At 35.7% G+C, this 21,846-nt stretch overlaps 2 protein-coding genes across 3 annotated transcripts; one reads left to right on the forward strand and one right to left on the reverse strand.

The window, feature by feature from the left end:
• Positions 1 to 1,822: 1,822 nt before the first annotated feature.
• On the forward strand, positions 1,823 to 6,214 carry LOC105046016 (BTB/POZ domain-containing protein At3g08570). Of its 2 annotated transcripts, XM_010924491.4 has the most exons (4): positions 1,823 to 1,948; positions 2,584 to 2,650; positions 3,468 to 4,613; positions 5,500 to 6,214. In XM_010924491.4, the coding sequence occupies exons 1-4, from the start codon at positions 1,863 to 1,865 to the stop codon at positions 6,028 to 6,030; spliced, it is 1,830 nt and encodes a 609-aa protein (XP_010922793.1). In that variant the 5' UTR covers positions 1,823 to 1,862; the 3' UTR covers positions 6,031 to 6,214. The 2 variants fall into 2 exon arrangements, with proteins under 2 accessions (XP_010922793.1, XP_029120576.1); XM_029264743.2 differs by lacking the exon at positions 2,584 to 2,650 and having other exon boundaries at positions 1,827 to 1,948.
• Positions 6,215 to 7,510: 1,296 nt separating this feature from the next.
• LOC105046015 (V-type proton ATPase subunit E) lies at positions 7,511 to 19,609 on the reverse strand. Its single transcript, XM_010924490.4, has 6 exons — positions 19,268 to 19,609; positions 17,926 to 18,026; positions 13,378 to 13,534; positions 11,574 to 11,767; positions 8,739 to 8,838; positions 7,511 to 7,725 (listed from the first exon to the last, which is right to left on the reverse strand). The coding sequence occupies exons 1-6, from the start codon at positions 19,367 to 19,369 to the stop codon at positions 7,690 to 7,692; spliced, it is 690 nt and encodes a 229-aa protein (XP_010922792.1). The 5' UTR covers positions 19,370 to 19,609; the 3' UTR covers positions 7,511 to 7,689.
• Between the last annotated feature and the right edge of the window lie 2,237 nt (positions 19,610 to 21,846).

A 21,846-nucleotide genomic window follows, 5' to 3' on the forward strand; every position in this document is an offset into this window, starting at 1 on the left:
AATTGTTTTGCTTACATAGAAAATATGCCTCTCTCATCATCCTTTATTATATATATATAAAAAAATTTATCTCTGCATATAAGAAAACATAACTATCTTACCCTTCATCTAATTCTCCTGTACATATATGTAAACTAATTAACAATTTAAATATACTAAAATAAATTTCATCTTAGAAATGTTATGAGGGCACCCACTCACACCAAAAATTTTTCGAATTACACCCACTTGTGCCATTTCCATTTGATCTAATAGTACCTGTAATGCTTTATTTGAAAAAAAAAATATCATTAAAAAAATGATAAATTATGTTTTTAGTCTTTAAATTAAATCAAATTTTTTTAAATAATTCGTAAACTATAAAACTCTAAACCTAAAGTTTAGTTCCCAAATTATCTGAACTGATTTAATGTTATCTTCAAACATAATTTTGATAGTTTTCTCTCACTGAAAGGCTGATGTGGCAATCTCCGATGCTTATGTGGAGTATCCTTTGCTCGCATGAGTCAATTGACGCTAACATGATTTAAACTATTTTGAGCCGCGTTATCTTCTTCTTCCCCAAATCTCTCATATCCCATCTATCTCTCCACCCACCCCCTCTCCAGATCTCTCATCTCCCATCTTTTTTTTTCTCATTTACCAAAATCTCAATGAAAAAAGAAGAGAAATAAGCAAATCCCTTACCCTTCACAACCCCATCTTCCTCCTCCCTCATAATTTTTTTTCTTTATTTTTCACTACTCCATCTCTAAACTCTACCCACACACTTCCTTCTCAAATCTCTCATCTCCCATCTCTTTTTTTCTCATCGCTACCACTGAGCCGGCATTGATTTCATTGTCTTCTCCTCCCATTGCAAACCTTCTTCCCTCCATGGTCCTATTCTCTTCAAAGAAGAAAAATCAAAAAATAATCAGAAAAGAAGAAAGAAAAATAGAAATAGAGAAGAAAAAATAATTATTTTTTTATTACATCAATAAATTTTTAAAATTTTAATATCATATAAGTACCATAAAAATACCGAAAATTGTCGCATTACACTTCTAGTGAGAGAAATTATCGGAATCATATCTGAGGGCAATATTAAATCGATTCAAATAGTTTGGAGATTAAATTTTATTTTTATAATTAAAAAATTATTTAAAAAAAAATGATTTAATTTAAAGATCAGAAACATAATTTATTCAAAAAAAAATAATACTTACAACATTGATTTTCTATCTTTATTTTTTGAAATACTTTCCTATTGATTTTTTATCTTCATCCAACGTTAAATATAAATTTGTCAAGCACACTATTCCTGTTCACTATAGAATTATAAATATCTATATACCCACCAGCACTACATAATTAATTGTTGAGGCAAGAAATATCAAAAATGTTGCTCAAAGTAGATTCTATATCCTAAGTTTAAAGTAAGTCTCCATGAAAATTAGATCTACATACAATGCCAGATGCAATAATTCAAGCTATTTTTCTACCGAACTAGAAGATGATCCCACATCCACCGGAAGTCCCCGTCAGAGATGTCCCCATACCATCACGACAGGACGCCCAACAATGTACCCTTGGACCCTACCTCCATCCCACGTCACCTCAACCGTCCATTCCATGGATGCCAACGTCGGCAAAAGTGGACCGAAATGATCTGATCGTCCGTTATTCCTTCGTTCCCACTCCAACCCACCCCGTGGAACCCACCACTCCTCAGTGGCATAAACGCAAATAACAGGGTAAACCGAGGTCGTATAGGAAAACCAGCTTTCCTTCGTATATCTACTCTCCTTTTGTTACAGCTCCACTCCAGTTCTCTCTTTTTAGCTCTCGGAGTGGCAAGACAGAGAGAGAGAGAGAGAGCGATGGGGATGACGTCGGAGAGCGCTTTCCCTTTCGCTTCGACGAAGCTCGCGACGTCTCCGCGCTTCTGTAACTCGATCAGTAGGAGGTGATTCGTTTCCTTCTCTCGTTTCTTCTTCGATTTTGCTGTGTATTTGTCTGATGAGTTGAAGAGATCTTATCTGTTCAGATCGAATCGATCCTTTGGGATTTCTTTTTCTGCACGGTTTTTCTTATTTGGAGCTTTAAATGTGTTATTCTCTGGTGTTTTGTTTCGGGACTTCGGAGAAGAAAAACTTGATTTTTGGATACTTTTGGCCTTTTTCCCATTTTTGTTAACTAATAGATTATGAAATGTGAACAAATGAGAGTTTTTTAATTTATTCTCTTTCGTATTTGAGCTATAAATGCGTTTTTTCTATATATATTTATCGCATTTTGGAAACTCTTTTTTCGCAAAGCTTTTTTTTTTTAGAAAATAAAGAAAGATAAGAAATGTCAAAAGTTTTTTTTAACAGACACCGTATTTTTTTATTTGAAAAATTAATCACAACCTAGTTTTTATTTTTATTTTTGCCACTATTTATGAGGTTTGTTAGCAAAAAATCTCTTGCTATCATTCTTCGCGGGCTGAAGAAGAAACAGGGACTGATGCAGTATATATTGGCTTGGTGTTTGGATTTGGAAGTAAGAATGTAGTACTTGGCCTGTTTATTATTGTAAAGATTATTGCAATACGTGCAGGATATTTTCTGATGTTGTTGGGGATATAACGATTTTTGTGGATGGCCAATCATTTCTGTTGCACAAGGTATACATGGATATTTTAATGAAATTGTTCATGAATAGCTTTCTGTTTCTTCTGTTTATATAGTTTACAGTACCCTTTCTTTCAGATATGTTTCCTTGATGTCTGCCTTTTTATATGGATTAGGGGTTCCGGTGCTTATAGTATTGCGCAGATACTGTTCTAAAGATTGAATATGATATGATTTAGCTATATTTGATCATTTAGTAATTGCCCACAAAATGCAATGTGTGCTGTAAGCAATGAAAAAGAAACAAGGGAGAAAACCACTATTCTAGTGATTGAAAATCTAGATTTGCCGTGTGAATCAATGTGGGAATCCTTTACCATGAGAGAAGAATATTGATCAAATATTGCAATATTGTGATTGTATATTTGAAAGCTAATTTTCCAAGAAACCATAAAAATGACCATACATTAGTGAAGTTGCCCAATCTTTTCTTGTTTGATTCATAGATGGACATTTATGAGTATATCAGCAAGAAAATGGTCAACAAATAAAGGATACTGAGCCTAGACTTTACTAGGCTCAAAAAATAAAGAACATCTATGAGTACACACACACGGAGAGAGAGAGAGAGAGAGAGAGAGAGAGAGAGAGAGAGAGATATACATAAATTGCCCAATGTTTGCTTATCCCTGACGTTACAACAGACAAGAGAGCCTAGATGAATATCTGCACACTAATTAGTATTCAGTAGTCTCATGCATAGCATATATTTATTATTTTTTCTTGGTGAAACTTCATTTATTCCATGCAACTCACATCGAAGAAATCGGTTTCGTAACATCCATTATGACCTTGTTTTTTCTTTTGAAGTTCCCTTTGGTTTCTCGGAGTGGAAAAATTCGCAAGATGATAGTGGAATCCAAGGACCCTGAACTTTCTAAGTTGGAGCTCTTCAATGTACCTGGTGGAGCCGCAGCATTTGAACTTGCTGCAAAATTCTGCTACGGAACAAACTTCGAAATCACTACCAGCAATGTGGCTCATCTCCGATGCATTGCTGAGTATCTAGAAATGACAGAGGATTACCAGGAGGAGAACTTAATTGTCCGGACAGAGACCTACTTGAATGAGATTGTGGTGCAAAGCCTTGAGAAATCTCTAGAAGTTTTATGTGCTTGCGAGGGTTTGCAACCCATTGTGGAGGAGCTCGGTATACTGAACAGATGTGTGGATGCAATTGCCATAAATGCTAGCAAGGAACAGCTGGTTTCTGGTTTGGCCCGCTTGGAATGTGATGCTGGATCTGGGAAGTTAAAAATGGATTGTCAGGACTGGTGGGTCGAAGATCTTTCAGTGCTAAGCATCGATCTTTATCAGCGAGTTATCGCTGCCATGAGGAGGACAGGGGTGAGATCAGATAGCATTACCACATCAATTATGCATTATGCCCAAACATCTCTAAAAGGTATCGAAAGACGACAAGCTTGGGATTCTAGTGCATTTGTTGGAGACAAGCAGAGAGTGATCATAGAAACACTTGTTGGTCTCTTAGCAACAGAGAAGATCGCATCTGTTCCTCTGTCCTTTTTGTTTGGGATGCTAAGGATGGCAATAGAGGTGGATGCAGGTCTTGGCTGTAGGCTTGAGCTTGAGAGGAGGATTGGGTTTCAGTTGGAAATGGCATCACTAGATGACCTGCTCATTCCTTCACTGCAGACAAGTGATTCAGTGTTTGATGTTGATACCGTCCATCGTATACTAGTGAATTTCCTGCAAAGGATTGAAGATGAAGATTCTGAAGAGTCATCGCATTGTGGATATGAATCTGAAGGTCTTAAATCTCCAAATCACAGTTCGGTTCTCAAAGTGGGGAGGCTTATGGATGGGTATCTGGCGGAAATTGCACCAGATCCATCCCTGAAATTGCAAAAATTTATGGCTATCGTTGAGTTACTGCCAGATTATGCTCGTGTAATTGATGATGGACTCTATAGAGCAATTGACATATACTTGAAGGTAACTATTTGAATCTAATTTTGCAATTGCTGTGAATATAATTTTTCATTTCCTTCTTTTTTAATTGAAAGATACAATTATACTTTTTGTAACGTCTAGGTCTTAACGTGACCTGTTCTTGACATGCTGCCTCATTTATTTCACCTTATTATCATTTTATTTTATGATTTTTCTTCTGATTTATTTTCTATTTAGCCTTATTTGACATGTGGCGATTAACTTCATCATGTTTTACTCAAGAATGAGCCTGTAAGAATCGACCAGTTGTTTAAATTTTTGTGAAGATATTAGTTTAATATTAAAACAGGAAAAAGGAGTATTATTTTGTTACCAAAAACTTACCTTTTTCGTGTTGCAGTCTGTTATGTTTATCACTGTTGATGCGTGCACGCACATAAGTACAAGCACTTACAATGGAAGCTAATAGTTTGACCTCAAATTTATATTTACAGAATAAATGACAAACAAGGTGATAAATTTTCTGTAAAATTAACAAAACTAATATTGTCATTACTTAATAAATTTCAATGAACTTTACCTTGTAATCCAGAGGATCTGATTCTTTAAACATTTCTTTTATCAGAAAATTGTTTTGCATAATCTTCTAAAGTGAAAACTTCATCCCTCAATTTATGTTCCAAGCAAAAGTTATCCATCATCAGTAACTTGCTTGGTCACTCAATTTACTCCAAGTTTTGAAAGATCAGTCTGGTCTTTTTTTTGGAGTTATTTTTTCATTATGACTGCATGGCTGTTCTGTTGCATGACATTATTTTCTTGTAACGAAAATATGCAATGAGTCAACATGAATTCATAGAGAGCCTTTCAGGTTTCATCCTCTTTGCTTTATCCGAGATGCTTGACAAAAGTTTTTAAACTCAACCAGGCCCATCCATCCCTGACAGAGTCTGAATGCAAGAAGCTGTGCAAGCTCATTGACTGCCAGAAGCTCTCTCAGGAAGCCTCCAACCATGCTGCTCAAAATGACCGCCTTCCTGTCCAGATGGTCATCCGTGTTCTCTACTTCGAGCAGCTTCGCCTCAAGTCTGCCCTCTCAGGGAACTCCGGCGACGGGTTCTCTCAGAGGATGATCAGCAGCAGTGGGGTCCCAAGTGCTGCAGTGTCGCCGAGAGACAACTATGCTTCGTTGCGAAGAGAGAACCGGGAACTGAAGCTAGAGATCTCCAGGATGCGTGTGAGGCTCAGTGAATTGGAGAAGGAACAAGCATTCATGAAGCAAGGGATGAGGGATGGTAGATCAGGGGAGCATGGTAGAGCATTCTTTGCATCCCTCTCTCGGGGGATAGGCCGGATAGCAATGTTCGGCCCGGCCACCGGAAAACAGCATAGGAGCACGAGGAAGTTGCAGGCATCAGATGGGAAGAGCAGGAGGCGGCACAGACAATCAGTCTCATAGATTTCAGTGGAGTTTTGATGTTGTGAGAAGTGATTTTTGCCTTGCTTAAATTATGAGTACACATACAGCCATGCAGTTTCTTCACTGTATGATCTTTGAGATCTTATTATTAGTGCTCACACTCATCCCTGAAATCACTGTTGGTGAATCAGTTAATAATGCAAGAAAGATCTCTCTCTCTCTCTCTCTCTCTCTCTCTCTCTCTCTCTCTATATATATATATATATATATATATATATATATATGCTTTTTAAATATGTATAGGATGAGGGGCAGCTAGTCTCGGGAGCAGGTCGATTCCGTTCTACAGAAAGGAAAGGGCTGGGCTCAGGATTTCTTGGACCAACAATATATGCTGTTATCTCATTATATATTTGAGCAGATTCAGGTCAAGATGTAAAGCTGAAACTATTTTTATAACATTTTCCATAATCATGGGGAATCCGGATACCTCAGCCCATTTATATAATGTTCCAGATAAGAAAATACTTGCCAAAGCTAGCATAAGGTTTGAGTATTTTGATATAGAGGTATCAACAAATGGTGTTTGATCAGTTCGGAACCAGTATCTAGGAAAACACCAAATACCAGTTTTGTTTCTTCTGTTATCCTAAATAGGCCCCTTTTTTTCAATTGCAACACGCTGCCTAATGCTTTGAAGATTTAAGAAAAGGATTCAAATTGTAGTGAGGCTTTAATTTCCCCTTCTCTTAATAATGAAACAAAAGCTTGGAATAACTAAAACCCTTATAAATCACATTTCTTCTTCTTCGGCACACATCAACCGCCCTACTAAAAAAACATCGACAGTGAAGCATATTAAATGCCCATCTAAACAACACAAATTGCCCTTTGGATTTAGTTATACATGATATAACTTAAAATAAATATTTTACATAAAATAATTATGGCCACCAGCAGCACAGCCTCCTAATACTTGGTATTCATCAAACAACTTACATATAATCATCTCATCATTTGAAAGATTAATATTCTCTCAAGCATTTGATGAATTTCTATTATTACTCACACTTTCTAAATCTAAAGACCTAGTATTCGTGAAAATTGAAATAAGACTCTAAAACATGTGCATGTTGTTCGCTTTGAGAACTTCAGAATGGGGTGGGGGAAGAAAAAAAACCAGGCGACAAGAAACAAGATAGTACTGGACAACTCAAAATCAAGAAATTTCACAGCCAACCGCTTGCAAACGTGATGCAACTCGTTAGTACTTAAGAACATCAACAGAAATATTATATAGATCAAATATCTTCCTGACCCTTTCTTCCAGCGTCCAACTCTACCAGCAAAACCTTGGCTCCAAATCTTAGCATTCCTACTTTAAACAACATGTGACCTTGAATCTAACCTATCTAACTTGTCGCAGGATCCCAGTGTACCGGCAAGCACATTCAAAGCAGGTACAGCTAGTACAATACCAGGATTTTATGATAAGATGAAACAGATTTGGTTCCGCGTGTGGAAGAAAAGTGACTTTGGTGCATGTTCCATACCACTCTACTATTATTGCTTAAAGACTATCAAGTTCAAATTTGAAGCGCAGAAGGTTTAATAGAGAGAAGATATAGGACCAATTACAGAAAGGGGCAAAAGGACAAGAGTGATCTTTTATTGCAAGAAAATACAGATATGAACAAGTCAGGCTTCCATCTTTCCAAAAAGACGCTTTCTGATCTGCAAGAAAGGGGGGGAGATCATATTCTTAGTAACAAGGAGGATAACAACATGCAATCAGCTATAAAGTTCACCAAGGAAACATGTAAATTGTAAGCATTTCTAAAATGGTTATATCGAATCTGTAAGTACTGCAGGGTTATTCCATGTCTCATAACCTTTTAAAGCACAAATCTAATCCAATTAACCAGACCATTCATTTTATCTATTGCAGCATAAAAATCATCAGCGCCAGCAGTCTACCCAAGAGGAAAGCTATCAACATCTTCGTTGCAATACTAAAGAAACTATTATTTGATTAGAAGTGATATTCGTTAGGAAAAGTGGACCAGATTGATAGCCATATTACAACAGATTGCACAAGAAATCAGCTCAAATTTTTCTACTCGGTGAACAGCAGATTTGAGGTGTCGATACGAATATAGAGAGACATGAGTAGAAAAATAAGAATACTTATATAACATATTAGCATGGAGATATTCACAAATCACGATGCTGAAAATCATTTTAGTGATTATAATAAATAAGCCTTACCGATAGAGCTATCAATTTGAGTTGGGCCCGTTGGGTTAGCCCGCCGCGCCATATAAATGAGGCGGATTGGGTTTATGTTTTAGCAACTTGTTTAAAAGTGGGTTAAATGACCCACCCCGTTTGGGTTGGTGGGTCAGGGCGGGCCATTTAAATATTTAAATTCTCAAATGCATGGAACAAAGAGACAAGACTCCAAGGGTGAACTTATCTTTCTTTATAATTAATCCAAAATAGTGAATAGCTAAGTAAAAGGCACGATGGCATAATGACAAAAGTTGCACACCAAAGACCGACACCTGCAAGGATGAGCAACACAGTAGTAACAGGGACATATAAGGTCTATTAGTCCTTCATGAGTGGTCAAGTGCAATACATATTGTTAAACTTGCATCTTCAACATGTACATCATGCAACATTCCCTTTGAAATGTGTCTATCTAACTTGTTAGAATGTTAAGAAATTCAGGCCTGCAAGATTACCTCAGGTAATTTCTGTCTGAAAGCAACCTCCAGTCTTGCATCCAGTGTGTTCTCACAGACAATCTTCCCATCTTGTGAAGCCAACACAACACCTCCAGAGCTGTTATATCAAGGGAAACATAAGGAAATCACTGTCTTAGACCTACCAGAGTCCATCAAGAAGCTCGTACTGAAATAAATAGTCAATTGCCAATTTTCAACTAGATCAGTTGCTTTGCTAGTTTAATGTTACAGAAGGGGAAAGGGAAACAAAAGAAACAACATTGACTTATGATGCAAATATGTAAGAGGATTAGAGAACGTTGAAATACATATAATGTAGAAGTCTTTAACAAGTTTCGTATCAATGTAAAACAAAAAATAATTCCTTTAAACATCACAAAACAAATAGTGTCAGCTAAGTTGTAATCTAAAATATGCATGAATTTCAACTAAGCCAACAAAGTTTATAGCAATAAGCAATTGACATTGCTGAGCCAATAGACTAATATGAAATCTAAAATTGTAATTTTAGAATAACACAAGGTTTGAAATCTTGACTGACTTATACTGTCTTGACCCTGTATGGTACACCTTGTTGAACCATATCACCACAAATATATTGTCTGGTTCCATGAACAGCACACACGCATGGGGGTATACCACATCTCATACTGTATCGTTATATGAATGATAAAGGGTCCATCACAAGATTTCAAACATTAGTATCATACAACATCCTCTAGATTTGACCAACTCCAAGTTAATTAGTTTTCAATCATTTATAATTATTTAACTACATCAACATTTATTTGAATTTAAATGAACAGAAATTAATCTTAAATAAAATCTTTACAGTAATCATGAATATTCTTAATATCACTTCTGTTAATGTTGTTGTTTAAAAAGTAAACTGCAAGATTTCAACAAACTATGAAGTACCAAAGGACATGGTTCTTTAATCAACAAACTAAATTGGCATTCGTATGTGAAATCCAAATATCTTAAAATGTCAAATTAGTAAAGACATTTACATCCAGACATAAGTGTCTTATCCTTGTATTTGTGCACTAACCACGGTCAAATGGCTAAAAGATAACAATCTACAAATAACAAGAAAGCTTTCCACCTTACCTTCCGTAGATTTTACCATGTGGAAAAGATGAACTCGTTGTTACACCAGTTTTCCTCCAGGCAAGACATAATGTTTCATGAAAAGATATTTCAAAATTTTCTACACTCCATTTGTGCTTAACTAAAATGCTGTAATGGTAATACAAAGCCCAATAAGAAAGTTCATCAACTGGGCCATGATATTTTCCCCTAGACAAGTCAAACATTTGGAGGGAAAAAAACTAGAGCACGACAAGCATAGGAAATCCCTATAATTAAAATAACATATGCTGCAGGAAAGATTAGAACAGACCACCAAGTGACTAACATCAATGTTGATTAAGAAAGATATACTAAGCACTAACTAATAAGCAAGTAAGAAATGAGGACTCATTCTGCAAGTTGAGCCTGTAAGACCAAATAGACTTTCAGAGGCTGATAAGCAAATAAACTATGCTCTAATTTAGAGCTTTTAAATAACATATGCTTTACAATTATTCTATGCTATTGCACACTTCTGTTGTTCTGTACTTGGAATTCTGCCGGTCAAATGTTAATGAATTGCTAACTACCCTTGCCTCGGTGGCTAGGGCCTCCACACTTCACAATTTGGTGAAGGGTTTGAGAATTGGTACCATCTTCTTCTTCTTCAAATGTTAATGAATCATAACACCTTGCAGTAACACTTCATTTGCCATGTTTTCCTTTTGTTTATCACGGAGAAACCAACATTTACCGTATTGCAGAAACGGACACAATGGAAAAAAAGTTAGAAATAGGAAATGTTTATGGACATTGACAACTCCTAGGTCTTCACTCACATTGGATATACATATTCCAGTATGATTGGGTGCTTACTCCAAGTTTCCAATTTTTGAAAACTATCCATAAACTCTCTGATACAAGATTTACATATTTCTCCCCTCAATATCACCCAACCATGTATTCTGTTCCTTCCACTTAATGACCATCCATACTCATGCTACACATGACACAAAATATGACAGACCTAAAGATGCATAATAATTTCCAAGCCAATAAGAAACATGCAGAGGCATTTGAAACAGAGAAAGGGTTGGTGCCAGTCATGATGTTGGATTCCCATACAGTTTAGGATTCCAGATGTCATCGGAAATGATTACTTAGTGGTCAAATTTTAAAAGATCAAGAATGACACGACCCAAAGTATAATTGTGACAGTAATCATATGCAAGCAAAGACAAGCACATAGCAAGTGAATTGCTTCCACAAGTGGAGCACTTCTAGAGATACAACAGAAGTAGAGGAAAAACAAAATATCCACATCACAGGATATTCAGCAGGCTTATGTAGTTCCACTGGTGCACATTTGTTTTTAGGCTAAGATTGTATCTGTGAAAGATCAAAGTCTGCCATGCTCCATGATGTGGCTGAAGAAAGGCTCCAATAGTGAATTATACATTATAGAGAAGATCGGGACTATATGAAAAGCATGCACATTTGAACATGTCAACTTGCGAGTTTAAATTGTGCTCAAAGGACTTGCAGCAAAGCACCTAAATCACTGTGTCCAAGGCACTATAAAGCATGGCATGTATCCTGTTTAAACAAGAAAGCATGTAGTATTGTAGAAGCAGTGTCTACAAATTATGTTGCTCACGGAGGATTTAATGACTCGCTCTAAATTTAAAATCCGGACCTACATGTTGGCATATTCCTAGTACATTCAAATTCTGTAGTAAATCTGACTAGCTGAGAAATTACCAAAAAGTTCCATGAGCCTCACTACTGGTTGGAGGTGGTGGAAGATACACACGATCAATATTAACATTTGGAGGATGAACTTGTGCTTTATCTGCATACTCTTGTTTAGCTTCATTCAAGATAGACTCTACCAGTGGACGGTCAACCTCCCTACACCGTAGTAAAACTGACGACTCTTTCAGACGTAGTAAGCTCTGGAAATCACAACACAGATCCAATCACCATTATTCTTCAGTTAAAAATAGAACCCATCAAAAAAAAAAAGAAGAAGAAGAAGAAAAGAAAGAAGACAATTGTTGATGAAATAAAGAAACAAAGAAAAAGTGGGTAACCACTCTAAATTTCATATAAATAAAACTATATATGGCATGCCCTGGGCATTTTTCATATAAATTTATGGTAACAACTACTAAACAGTTGAGTCAACCTGTATTTCATGGTCATGTTTTATTATATTTCCCCTTTGATTCACATGAAAAAATTTTGGAAAAACAAGCAATCATGATACAATGTAACTCGACATCAAATGAAAATGCTCCGTTATGATTAAGCAACATTTTTCTTAGGTATTTTTCCATATATGCCCCTGTAAAATGCCCAATTGCATATTTACCCCTAGATCCACCTCTTTTTGCATATTTAGCCTTGTTATCACCTTCCATTAGGTACCACCAGATGGCACCATTAAACTGCAGTTGAATTATCATTAACTTTACAAAATAACATTTTTACACAATAGAACTTGCTCTAAAAAAATTTAAATTAAAATATTGTTCAAGAGTGGAATTGAACCCCTAACCATTAAATAAAACATGAAGTCTTAACTGCTAGTACAATATTATATGATGACTTAATATGATGATTCCTTTTACTTATAGTGATTAAACTAAAGTATTTCTGGTAACGTATAGCATTTGACTAACTTATAATATTTTAAACAGTTAATTTTATTCCTTTTGACAGGAAAAATAAGAAATGCTTGCCTCATTTTATTCGTTTGAAAGTTCCCATAACTTCACCCTAAAATAACTAAAAGATACTAATTAGTATTATTAGTTCTATATATTTCTCCACGTCATATATTAAAATTTCAGGAATTCTTTTTCTTAAAAAATTATCATTTATGATCATTTTACATTAATTCTATTATTAAAAGCATTAAAATTAGTGATGAAACTCAACGGCCATCCATATTATCTTTTACATTCTACACAACTTTCTCACAGTAAAATCGATATAAAATAGCTATAGATCATCTAATTTTAGAAAACTTCATGACAAGCTAATATATAGTACAGAAAAAAGCGTATAACTAATTAATATCTTTTAATTATTTTAAACAATAAAGTGTGGAAAACTTTTAAAAAGAATAAAATGAAATTTGTATTTCATTAATTTTTCTGCTAGAAAGGAAAAAATTGAGTATTCAAATATTATTAATTAGTAGAAATAATTAAATTCAATTACTATAAGTAAAATAAATCATCATGTTAAACCCAGAAATAATTAAATTCAATTCCTATAAGTAAAATAAATCATCATGCTATACCATCATCCGATACTGCTTTAGGGGCCCAGAGGTTTGTGTTTTACTTGAAGGGCTGGTTCCATGAGGTCAAATATACAATTTCATAAAATTAATAATATTTTAATGACACCATCTAACAAAACCTACCAGAAAGGGTAAATTAGTAAAAGGAATTGGATCCACAGTTAAATATGCAATTTTCAACTTTTTGAGGGTAAATATGCAATTGGCCATTTTATAGGGGTATATATGCAAAAATACATTTTTTTAAATTACCTGGACAATGAGGCCTTTCAAAAGCCTTTTATAGGCCTGTGAATCATTAGAAACACGCAAAAGCTCCTGGCTAGCAGCCTCCTTCATTGAATTTACGAGATCATCTTGGGCTTGCAAAACTTTGATGCGTGAAGCATTGAGCTGCATTGAGTATTCACTGCAAAGAGACTCTAATGATGGATTAAAATCTGCTAAAACAAATTCTAGAAACTAAAATGACAACATGCAACCACAAGTTGCTAAAAACCTACTGTAATGAATACATATTAGAAAATTTTACTTGCATAACTATCCTTACTGTTATCATAATTTTATGCAAGAGTTTCAAAACTCCACCAAAATCAAGACATCCCATTTTTGTCTGGGACTAACCCAAAGCTGAGTTTGGTTTGTGGATGTTCCAACCTTAACTTATTGTACAGGCAACTTTTTGCTGCTTTTGTGTACTTCATCACTTCCTTGAATACTAAACTTTTGCCAAAGATTTAAATTGGACTATCCAAATTTTAAGAAGATTTTGAAGCAGTTTGAAATAAATTAAACTGAAAAGCTAGATCTTTCATAGCATTGGCTATCCTTAAGATTGCACGTCATAGATATTTAGATTGTCATCTAATGATCAAATGATCTCTTGCACTCTAAAATGACATGAAATATGATTTTTGACTTTCACTTTTAGAAAATTTATTTTTTGAATTGCAACAATCTGAAAGCACTAAAGCAATACAACGACAGGTCCTCAAAACTACAATAAATTTCAAATTAAGTGTAAATTATCGTCATGATTCACACTTCTTTTTTGGTTTTTACTTCTATTTCCTTTTGCATTATCAAAACTGAAGTTAAGACAAATGCAAACCCATGTCTAGCAAATGCCAACCCTACACAGGTGAGGCTCATGGGAAAAGGTATGGTTCATGAGCGAACATTCTACAAATAGTTCTCAACAAGAACTGTTCCTTTTGACTCAGTTTAGTTTCCTAGCTATGACATTTGAGAAGGACAGGGACCTTCCATGAGTAACAAACTAAAGAGAAGCATTTCATTATCTCCAACTGACATTTCTAACCATCACCTATCAGTTATGATTTAAGGAACAGTGAACCTCAATAACTTGATAAAATGTTTGTATGAAGAATAGTATGTGCTATACAATTTGTGTTAACATAAAATAACTGAAAGCAGACTATTACATTTTTTGCTTTAGCACCTTTAGTTTGAACATCCCTGGCATGAAAATTCATTGAGGACAAGCAGTTGATGGCTGTCCTTATATTTTTCTTCCTTTTTCTAATTTTTCTGTGAGAAAAGACCAGCGGAGAAAAGCCTCCTTTGTATTCTCTCTCTCTGTGTGTGCTTGTGTCTACGTGCATGTGTCACACATGCATGTGCATGCACAGGTATGCACAAGGATGCAATACCATTGGTAAGCCGACAAGATGTATGTTAGTTGGCTATTAGGCTATTTTCCTAGCTGCAATTTTTTTAATTAAAGAAAGTATTGTCATTTTGACTGGAGCAAACATTTTAAATGCTGTAGGCATGAGATATAAGCTTCATAAAATTTCCTTTACATAAAAGAGAAAACTAAAACCAGCGAAAAAGAAAGGTGAGATTGCGTACAATTGTTCATTAGTAAATTCTAATGAAGCATCCATGGTCAGATTGCATTAGCATACAAAAAGTATACATGGGACTAAGGTTCGCAATATAACCAATGTAGACATTTTGAAATGCCAATTGATGAATTATCACATTCATGTTGCTTGAAAGATGTGGAATTCATTTTATAGGACATGCATAACTTCTTAGGTAGCATACTGAACGAAAATATCAGAAAATTGGATGTATGTCCATAATATAACATAAAAAAAGAGCAGCTGTGTAGTAAAACCAGAATCCTAATATAAAATTAATGGCCATGTCATGAGACCTATGTATTCTAAAGTTTGAAACCACACCCAATTGTTGCTTTGCTCCAGATGTCAGGTGAAGTTGTAACAATGACTCCAATTATCAAATAAAAGCAGTTATGAACAAACTATATCAATTTACCCAAATTAGCATTCAATTGGGTTTTTCTAAATCAATTTGTTGCTTTTTTACTGGTGGCCTCGGATCTCAGCCAACCATCATGGACACTAATAAGATGAACTGAAATTATCATGTTTCTTTTGTTCAAGAACCCAATTTTCTTTATTTTTTGTTTCTTGCCCAATTTTATCTCAAAGAAGTCAAGAACAGCTTAAACAATACCATCGGCAGTGCCCCATTATTGTATAACAAAATGTGAAGAACATCAATAGCAGGTGTATATTGAGATTGTAGCATCTGCACAAACTATACTAAGTCTTGTACAATCTCACAAGCTTTCCACAACCTACATTGACGGTTGACATTCTCATATAAATCATAGGAGGTACCATGAATCCCATCCTACACAAACAACAATATAGATGTATCAAGTCTTGTGAACTACAAGACTAACAAGCCCCCATCAAATGCAAGGAAGAGAGATTGTGTTATTATTCTGGAAACAGAAAGAAGACAACATGCCTTGTACAAGGCCATTGTGACAAGATTTATTGGGTTGTAAACTTCCTCTAAGGCTGGTAGGTTTTTAAAATATATGTGCAATCTTTGGGGAGATGGTGCACAAGGGTCTAGTTAGAGGCCTTCCACAAAGTAAAGGTGCCCTCAGAGCATATATATTCCTCAAATGTTCACATACCTGCAAAGTTACTGCCCTCTTATCTGTTTGTACTACAGTACAAGGGATGAATATTGTGCAAGAATGAGAGCAGGTTCAAAAAAAATGTCTACCAGCAATATTATGCAGCTCATACAAGGAATAGGTGAGAATTGTACTGCTAGCTGTTTAAGACTTGACAAATTTTGTGATAAGGATTATCCATGGCTTGTTAGGAACCATCAATAGCTTGTTAGAATGTTTTCATAAAAGTTGTACTTTTAGGGTTCATTAAGAAGGGTGTGTTAGGTCTTATAGAACATTGGAAAATGCAATTTGCATACCATGGCAATATTTAACTTTGATAGATGTCATGTTAAAAGTTCTAAATCTCCCTTCTTGTATTTGTATAAAACTTAGAAGCAAGTGGATGACCGTTTCATGTGTTTATATATAGGTTTTACATAAGTCTAGGTATGGACCTCTGCATAAACCTAACCTCCACCTGCAACCCTTATATATGGAAGGCATAGCCTTGTAGCATTATTTGTGTGAGGCCAGGATGATGTTGTTTCTAGACTAGACCAGATGTGATTTGTACTGCTGGGAGATAATGTTCAAGTTGTACAATGCATGCTCGGATTTGTATAAGAAGACAAACATGGGTTGTACAAGTCTTTTAATGGGCCTGTTTGGATGGTTGGACCCAGAACCATATAGGATTCATGGGACAGCCATCATAAGCATTGGATTATAGGCTGGGCTAGGCCTATATTTACAAGCATCTGAGGCCACCTTTTGAGTGGGCTGCCATACGGAGAAAACAATTACCTCAGCAGGTTATTTTTTTTCTCTCTATGAAATTCGAGCCAGCCCACTCAAAAGGTAGTCCAGCATATTTGTAAGCAAAATTTTTTGTGCACCGCGGGCGGTGTAGAAAATCCGATGTGGAGTGCACCGCCTCGTCCGATTGGTCCATGCAGTCACCACTTTCCAACACGCATTTAATGTCTGCAGATCGGCTTTTTCATTTAAAAATTTTGTATGATGAAAATGCTCCTATCTTTTGAAAAAATTATGATATTCCATGTTCATATTATGACATCCTGCATCCATAATATGCACAGGATGTCATAATTTTTTTCTAAAGAACATGTACATTTTCGTCATTCAAAATTTTCAAATGAAAAAGCCGACCTGCAGGCATTAAATGCGCGTTAGAAAGTAGTTGGACAAAAATATTCCTCTCGTATTATAATATCTTAGGCCATATTATGAAATTCTGGACTATATTACGCCACAGAATGTCATAATTTTATTCAAAAGGCAGAGGTATTTTCATCATACAAAATTTTTAAACAAAAGAGCCGACCTGCAGGCATTAAATGTGCGTTGAAAAGTAGTAACTACGTGGACCAACTGAATGAGGTGGTGCACTCCACGTCGGATTTTGTACACCATCCGCAGTGCACAAAGAATTTCTCTATTTGTAAACCCAGCCTATAATTCAATGTTTTGGTAGTTGTACTAGCATAACCCATGAATCCCATGGGATTCTGGGCCCAACCATCCAAATAAGCCCTAAGTAATTTACAGGAACTTTGAAAGAATAAGAGTATCAGATGTCTTATATACTTTTTACACTATGTTGCTTGCAAAAAGCCCACAATGTCATGATCAAAGGAGCACATTGTCTCTTATTGTCTTGAAACAATTGATAAATAACCAGAGAAACTAGTGAAATAAATTTTTTTATAGTTTTAGATTGAAGATTCTAAACAATTATTTAGGCCAAGATTAACTACAAATCATGGCTAATTTTTTGAGAGTGATTCAGAATAAAAGGACTACATACTCACATTTTCCTGCGAATTTCCACCTGTTTTTCCTTGCGTTCATATTCTTGTCGGATCTTTCTTTTCTCTGCTTCGACTAGCTGCAGCTTTTCTATGTTGAATTCCTACGTGCAATGGGGGGGAAATATCCCATAATGAGCCAATTATTCTAATCTATCCAATAAAAGCATATAAATTATGACAGTCAAGCACTCTTAAAAGCACATAAAGTTATCCATAGTTTCCTTTGAACCATGCGTAAGATTCTTCACATGAAAATATGCCTCAGTTTCATTTTTCTTTTCTTTCCTTTTTTATGGATAAGTGCAATCCAAGTGCCAAGAAGAAGGATATCATTCATAGTGACATATCATAATTTTGATAACATAATTCCATAAATACAACAACCATGACCACCTAGGCACTTCCTATTATGTTTCATGTTATAGATAATGGACTTGTAAATTTCTCCTTCTATTTATTACTTTTACTTTCTTGGGCATTCTGATGTTTTGGCTCCTGCCCAGCATTTTGGCTCTACGCAATCACCTGGCCACCTGTCTGCCACCTACAATCTTTTAAAACATTAATATACTTTTAGACCCACGATGCCACCATGGTAACCAACCATTTTAACCATTTGTCTGAGGGACTGTAATCCAATATCATTCCATGTCAAATATAAACAGTGTGATATAACAACGAAGACCAGCTATACTCCCTTAGAAGTATTTCTATACTATCTGGATATACTGATTGAACATTAAGGACTAACAGAACCACACTTTAATTATTTTGGTACATCATATCAGCAAAAAAGATCTCTCTTTAATTAAGTCTTAGTTTCCAGTGCCAGAATCAGGTTATTATTGAAGGCGCTGGTCTCTCTCTCATATTCTTTGATATCAATGACAAGATAAAGTTTTGATTCTAGGGTAACATCAGTTTAACGAGAAAAGTAGGGAAAAGGTTAATATTTGCAAAAATTCCTCCGGAAAATTGGGGGGGTGGAAATCAGACAAGAAAAGAGAAAAGAAGGGGGGGGGGGGGGTGGCGGAAGGGGTGGATCATTCTTTATTCTAAAAAAGTTTCAAAATTTAAAAATTGCTGAAAAACCAAGAAATCTAGCGCAGATTTTAGCTTTATATAATTAAAAAGATAAATGGGTGGGCTCATCAAAGCGATTACAAGAAACCAAAAAGAACAAAAGGGACCAAGATGCTGTTTTGACGGCAAAACTCAGAACTGATCACTATAAACAACATATAAAGCGAAAGATTCCCTCAAAACAAGAGAAAACAAAGTGAAAGGACACAGCTTTATTTATAAAGAAAAGAGACAGCGTTCGAGATTTGTGGAACAAAACCTCTTCGGCGGACACCGAAATCTCATTCGCTTTCTCCTCGGCCTCCTGCCGGATGAACCGCACCATCTGCTGGATCTGCCTCGAGACATCGGCGTCGTTCATCGTTCCCACCTCCTTCTCTTCGCCTCTCCGAGCCACCAAAAAATAAAAAACCGAGGATTTCTCGCCGATAATGGGTTCTCTGTTCTCCTGTCAGCGTTCGATCGATCGGGAGAGACAGAGAAAATAAAGAGGAAGCGAGAATCGGATCGGGAACCAACCCCGCACAGAAAGAGACGGGGCTTTTTGTTCGCTGCTACAAAGGGCGAGAAACAGGGAAGATGGTTAAGCTCAGCGATGGTCCCTGGACCCAGGGCACAAGTTACACGATTCGACCTAGCCTTATTATGGGCGGGCTGGGCTTAGATTAGTTTGGGCCAGACTAGGCTAATGCACATGCATCGATGTATGTGCATCCATCATACATGTGTTTAGATGCTCGTGCGATTAGAATATTGGATTGATTATATATCATGTTATGCATGCATATGTGCGGTCATATGCACATATGCGTATATTTATTCATGCATGTTGATTGTCACATGTGACCATGGTCTTGGAGACAGGTAGATCTCAGCATGGAACATAATGCCACTCCAACCAACATATTCCCACACAATGGAGCATCCACAATTCAACCATTTATCATCACCCTAGAGGAGGCATTTATATGTGTGATAATATGGCTAAGGGCAGTCAGTTACTCAACCAGTGGAAGAGACATTTATTAACAGATTTATTGCAGCACCTAAATTATTCAAAGTGGCAGTATAAAATTCAAGTTTCAAACTAAAGGCATAGAAATGAATCCAATGATATGTCAGTATCTAAAAACAGTCACATCATTGGATATCCTTCAGATCATCTGCTGATTGATCATTGTTTCTACCTAAAACAACAAGCAGTGGGAAGCAATGGCCTCATTCTGAGTAAAATATAAAATACATGAGTTAAGGAGAAATTACAGATATCCATCATAATAGACTGTAAGGTATATCTTACCAAATAAGAAAGAGGCCATGCAATAGGATCCAAAATCAGAATAGCATTTCTGGATAAATATTATATGGTTGTAGAGAGATTCTGAGACCTTAATTAGTAGTGAAGTGAATTCCAAATTGGAAAAGTGAAATGCAAAAGAAAAGGTGGGTGAACAAGGAAAAACAAAAGTAATTTGAGTAGATAAGATGCCTGCGTATAAGCTTCGGCGCATTATCTTTTACAATCAAAGCATAGTCTATATTGAAGGTCAGTGGGAGATCACTTGAACATCAATGGAGATCTTTTTTTTTTTTTTAAGAACCTGAATAACACATCTGACTGATTTGTTATTGTCCTTTTATTGAAAGCAATCATTTTCCTAAAAATTTGCTCATTTCTCCTTCACTTCATCTTTCATCTCTTGAGTTTATGCCTAATAGCAAGGCTCTTAAGCTCTATCGGCAATAAGTAGTGTTATAGGCAAAGGCTCGATCCGATACATGAAGTATTATCCACTTTGATCTATGGACTTCACAGTTTTTTCCTTAAAAAGATGCTTCAAGTAGGAAGGATGATCTCCTCTTTATAAGCACGAGTCTTTCTTGACACACAATTGATGTGGGACTATTGATACTCTCTACATCATTAGAATCACAATAGAACCATTCAGTTAAGAGGGATTCCGATGTATACAGTCCGAAAAGCTCCACAGTAACGGATCTCGACCCCTATCTGACACGCTATTATTGTGGACAAGAGCTCGGCCTGACACATAAGATATTATCCGTTCTGACCCATAAACTTCACCGTTTTATCCTTCAAAAGATGGCTCACATGAGAAGGATGATTCTCTTCTTATAAATATAAATCCCTCTTAACGTATAATCGATGTGAGACTATTGATATCCTCCACATTATTAGAACCACAACATCTAGGATTCAAAAAATTAGCTAAAAAAAATATAAAAAAAAAATTATGTGGACTATTCTGAGGCACGCATGATATATTTTCTTTACTAATAAAATGAGCAATCTTGACCATATCACTACATAGATCGTAACAGAATGTAATAAGGGCTCATGGCAACTATGAACAAATCAATATACATTCTGCCAAATTGATTTAATGAAAATGTTTATCAGATTGAGTTTTATTCAAATTTTCTACCGGCAAGTTAAATACATGAGCATCCCCCGGTGCCCTCTTCAGAGAATAGGAGAATTTATAATAGCTGTTTTCATGCCTGATGATACTTTTTTTGTGAGTTAGGAAACTAGAAATACTGAGAAGAATTTTTATCAATGTCCAATAATAGAGTTTTGCCATTTAGGATAAATTAATTGGCAGTGTAATATTTATGAAAGATGACAAGTTGACTTCTCATTTCTCATTTCAATAGAAACATGTTTGCTTAAACCCTTTTCATGTAATGATTGGATGGAAGCATGTGGAAAATATCCCAATAAAAATTCAGTTGACATTCAAGTTTTAATGTGGAGGAAGAAACTTCACATGAGCAAATCCCCCAACTTCAGCAAAAGACAGTTTTGGTAACAAT

Source organism: Elaeis guineensis, chromosome 5, assembly GCF_000442705.2.
Source record: "Elaeis guineensis isolate ETL-2024a chromosome 5, EG11, whole genome shotgun sequence".
Classification (NCBI taxonomy): domain Eukaryota; kingdom Viridiplantae; phylum Streptophyta; class Magnoliopsida; order Arecales; family Arecaceae; genus Elaeis; species Elaeis guineensis.

What these genes read in the sequence shown, in the direction of transcription:
- LOC105046016 (XM_010924491.4), top strand. Translation starts at nt 1,863, where the DNA reads ATGGGGATGACGTCGGAGAGCGCTTTCCCTTTCGCTTCGACGAAGCTC. An exon ending in TGTAACTCGATCAGTAGGAG is followed by an intron (nt 1,949 to 2,583) that starts GTGATTCGTTTC and finishes CAATACGTGCAG; the next exon opens with GATATTTTCTGATGTTGTTG. An exon ending in CAATTGACATATACTTGAAG is followed by an intron (nt 4,614 to 5,499) that starts GTAACTATTTGA and finishes AAACTCAACCAG; the next exon opens with GCCCATCCATCCCTGACAGA.
- LOC105046015 (XM_010924490.4), bottom strand. Translation starts at nt 19,369, where the DNA reads ATGAACGACGCCGATGTCTCGAGGCAGATCCAGCAGATGGTGCGGTTC. An exon ending in TGAAAGGCCTCATTGTCCAG is followed by an intron (nt 11,768 to 13,377) that starts GTAATTTAAAAA and finishes TGTGATTTCCAG; the next exon opens with AGCTTACTACGTCTGAAAGA. An exon ending in GAGGCTCATGGAACTTTTTG is followed by an intron (nt 8,839 to 11,573) that starts GTAATTTCTCAG and finishes TTGATATAACAG; the next exon opens with CTCTGGAGGTGTTGTGTTGG.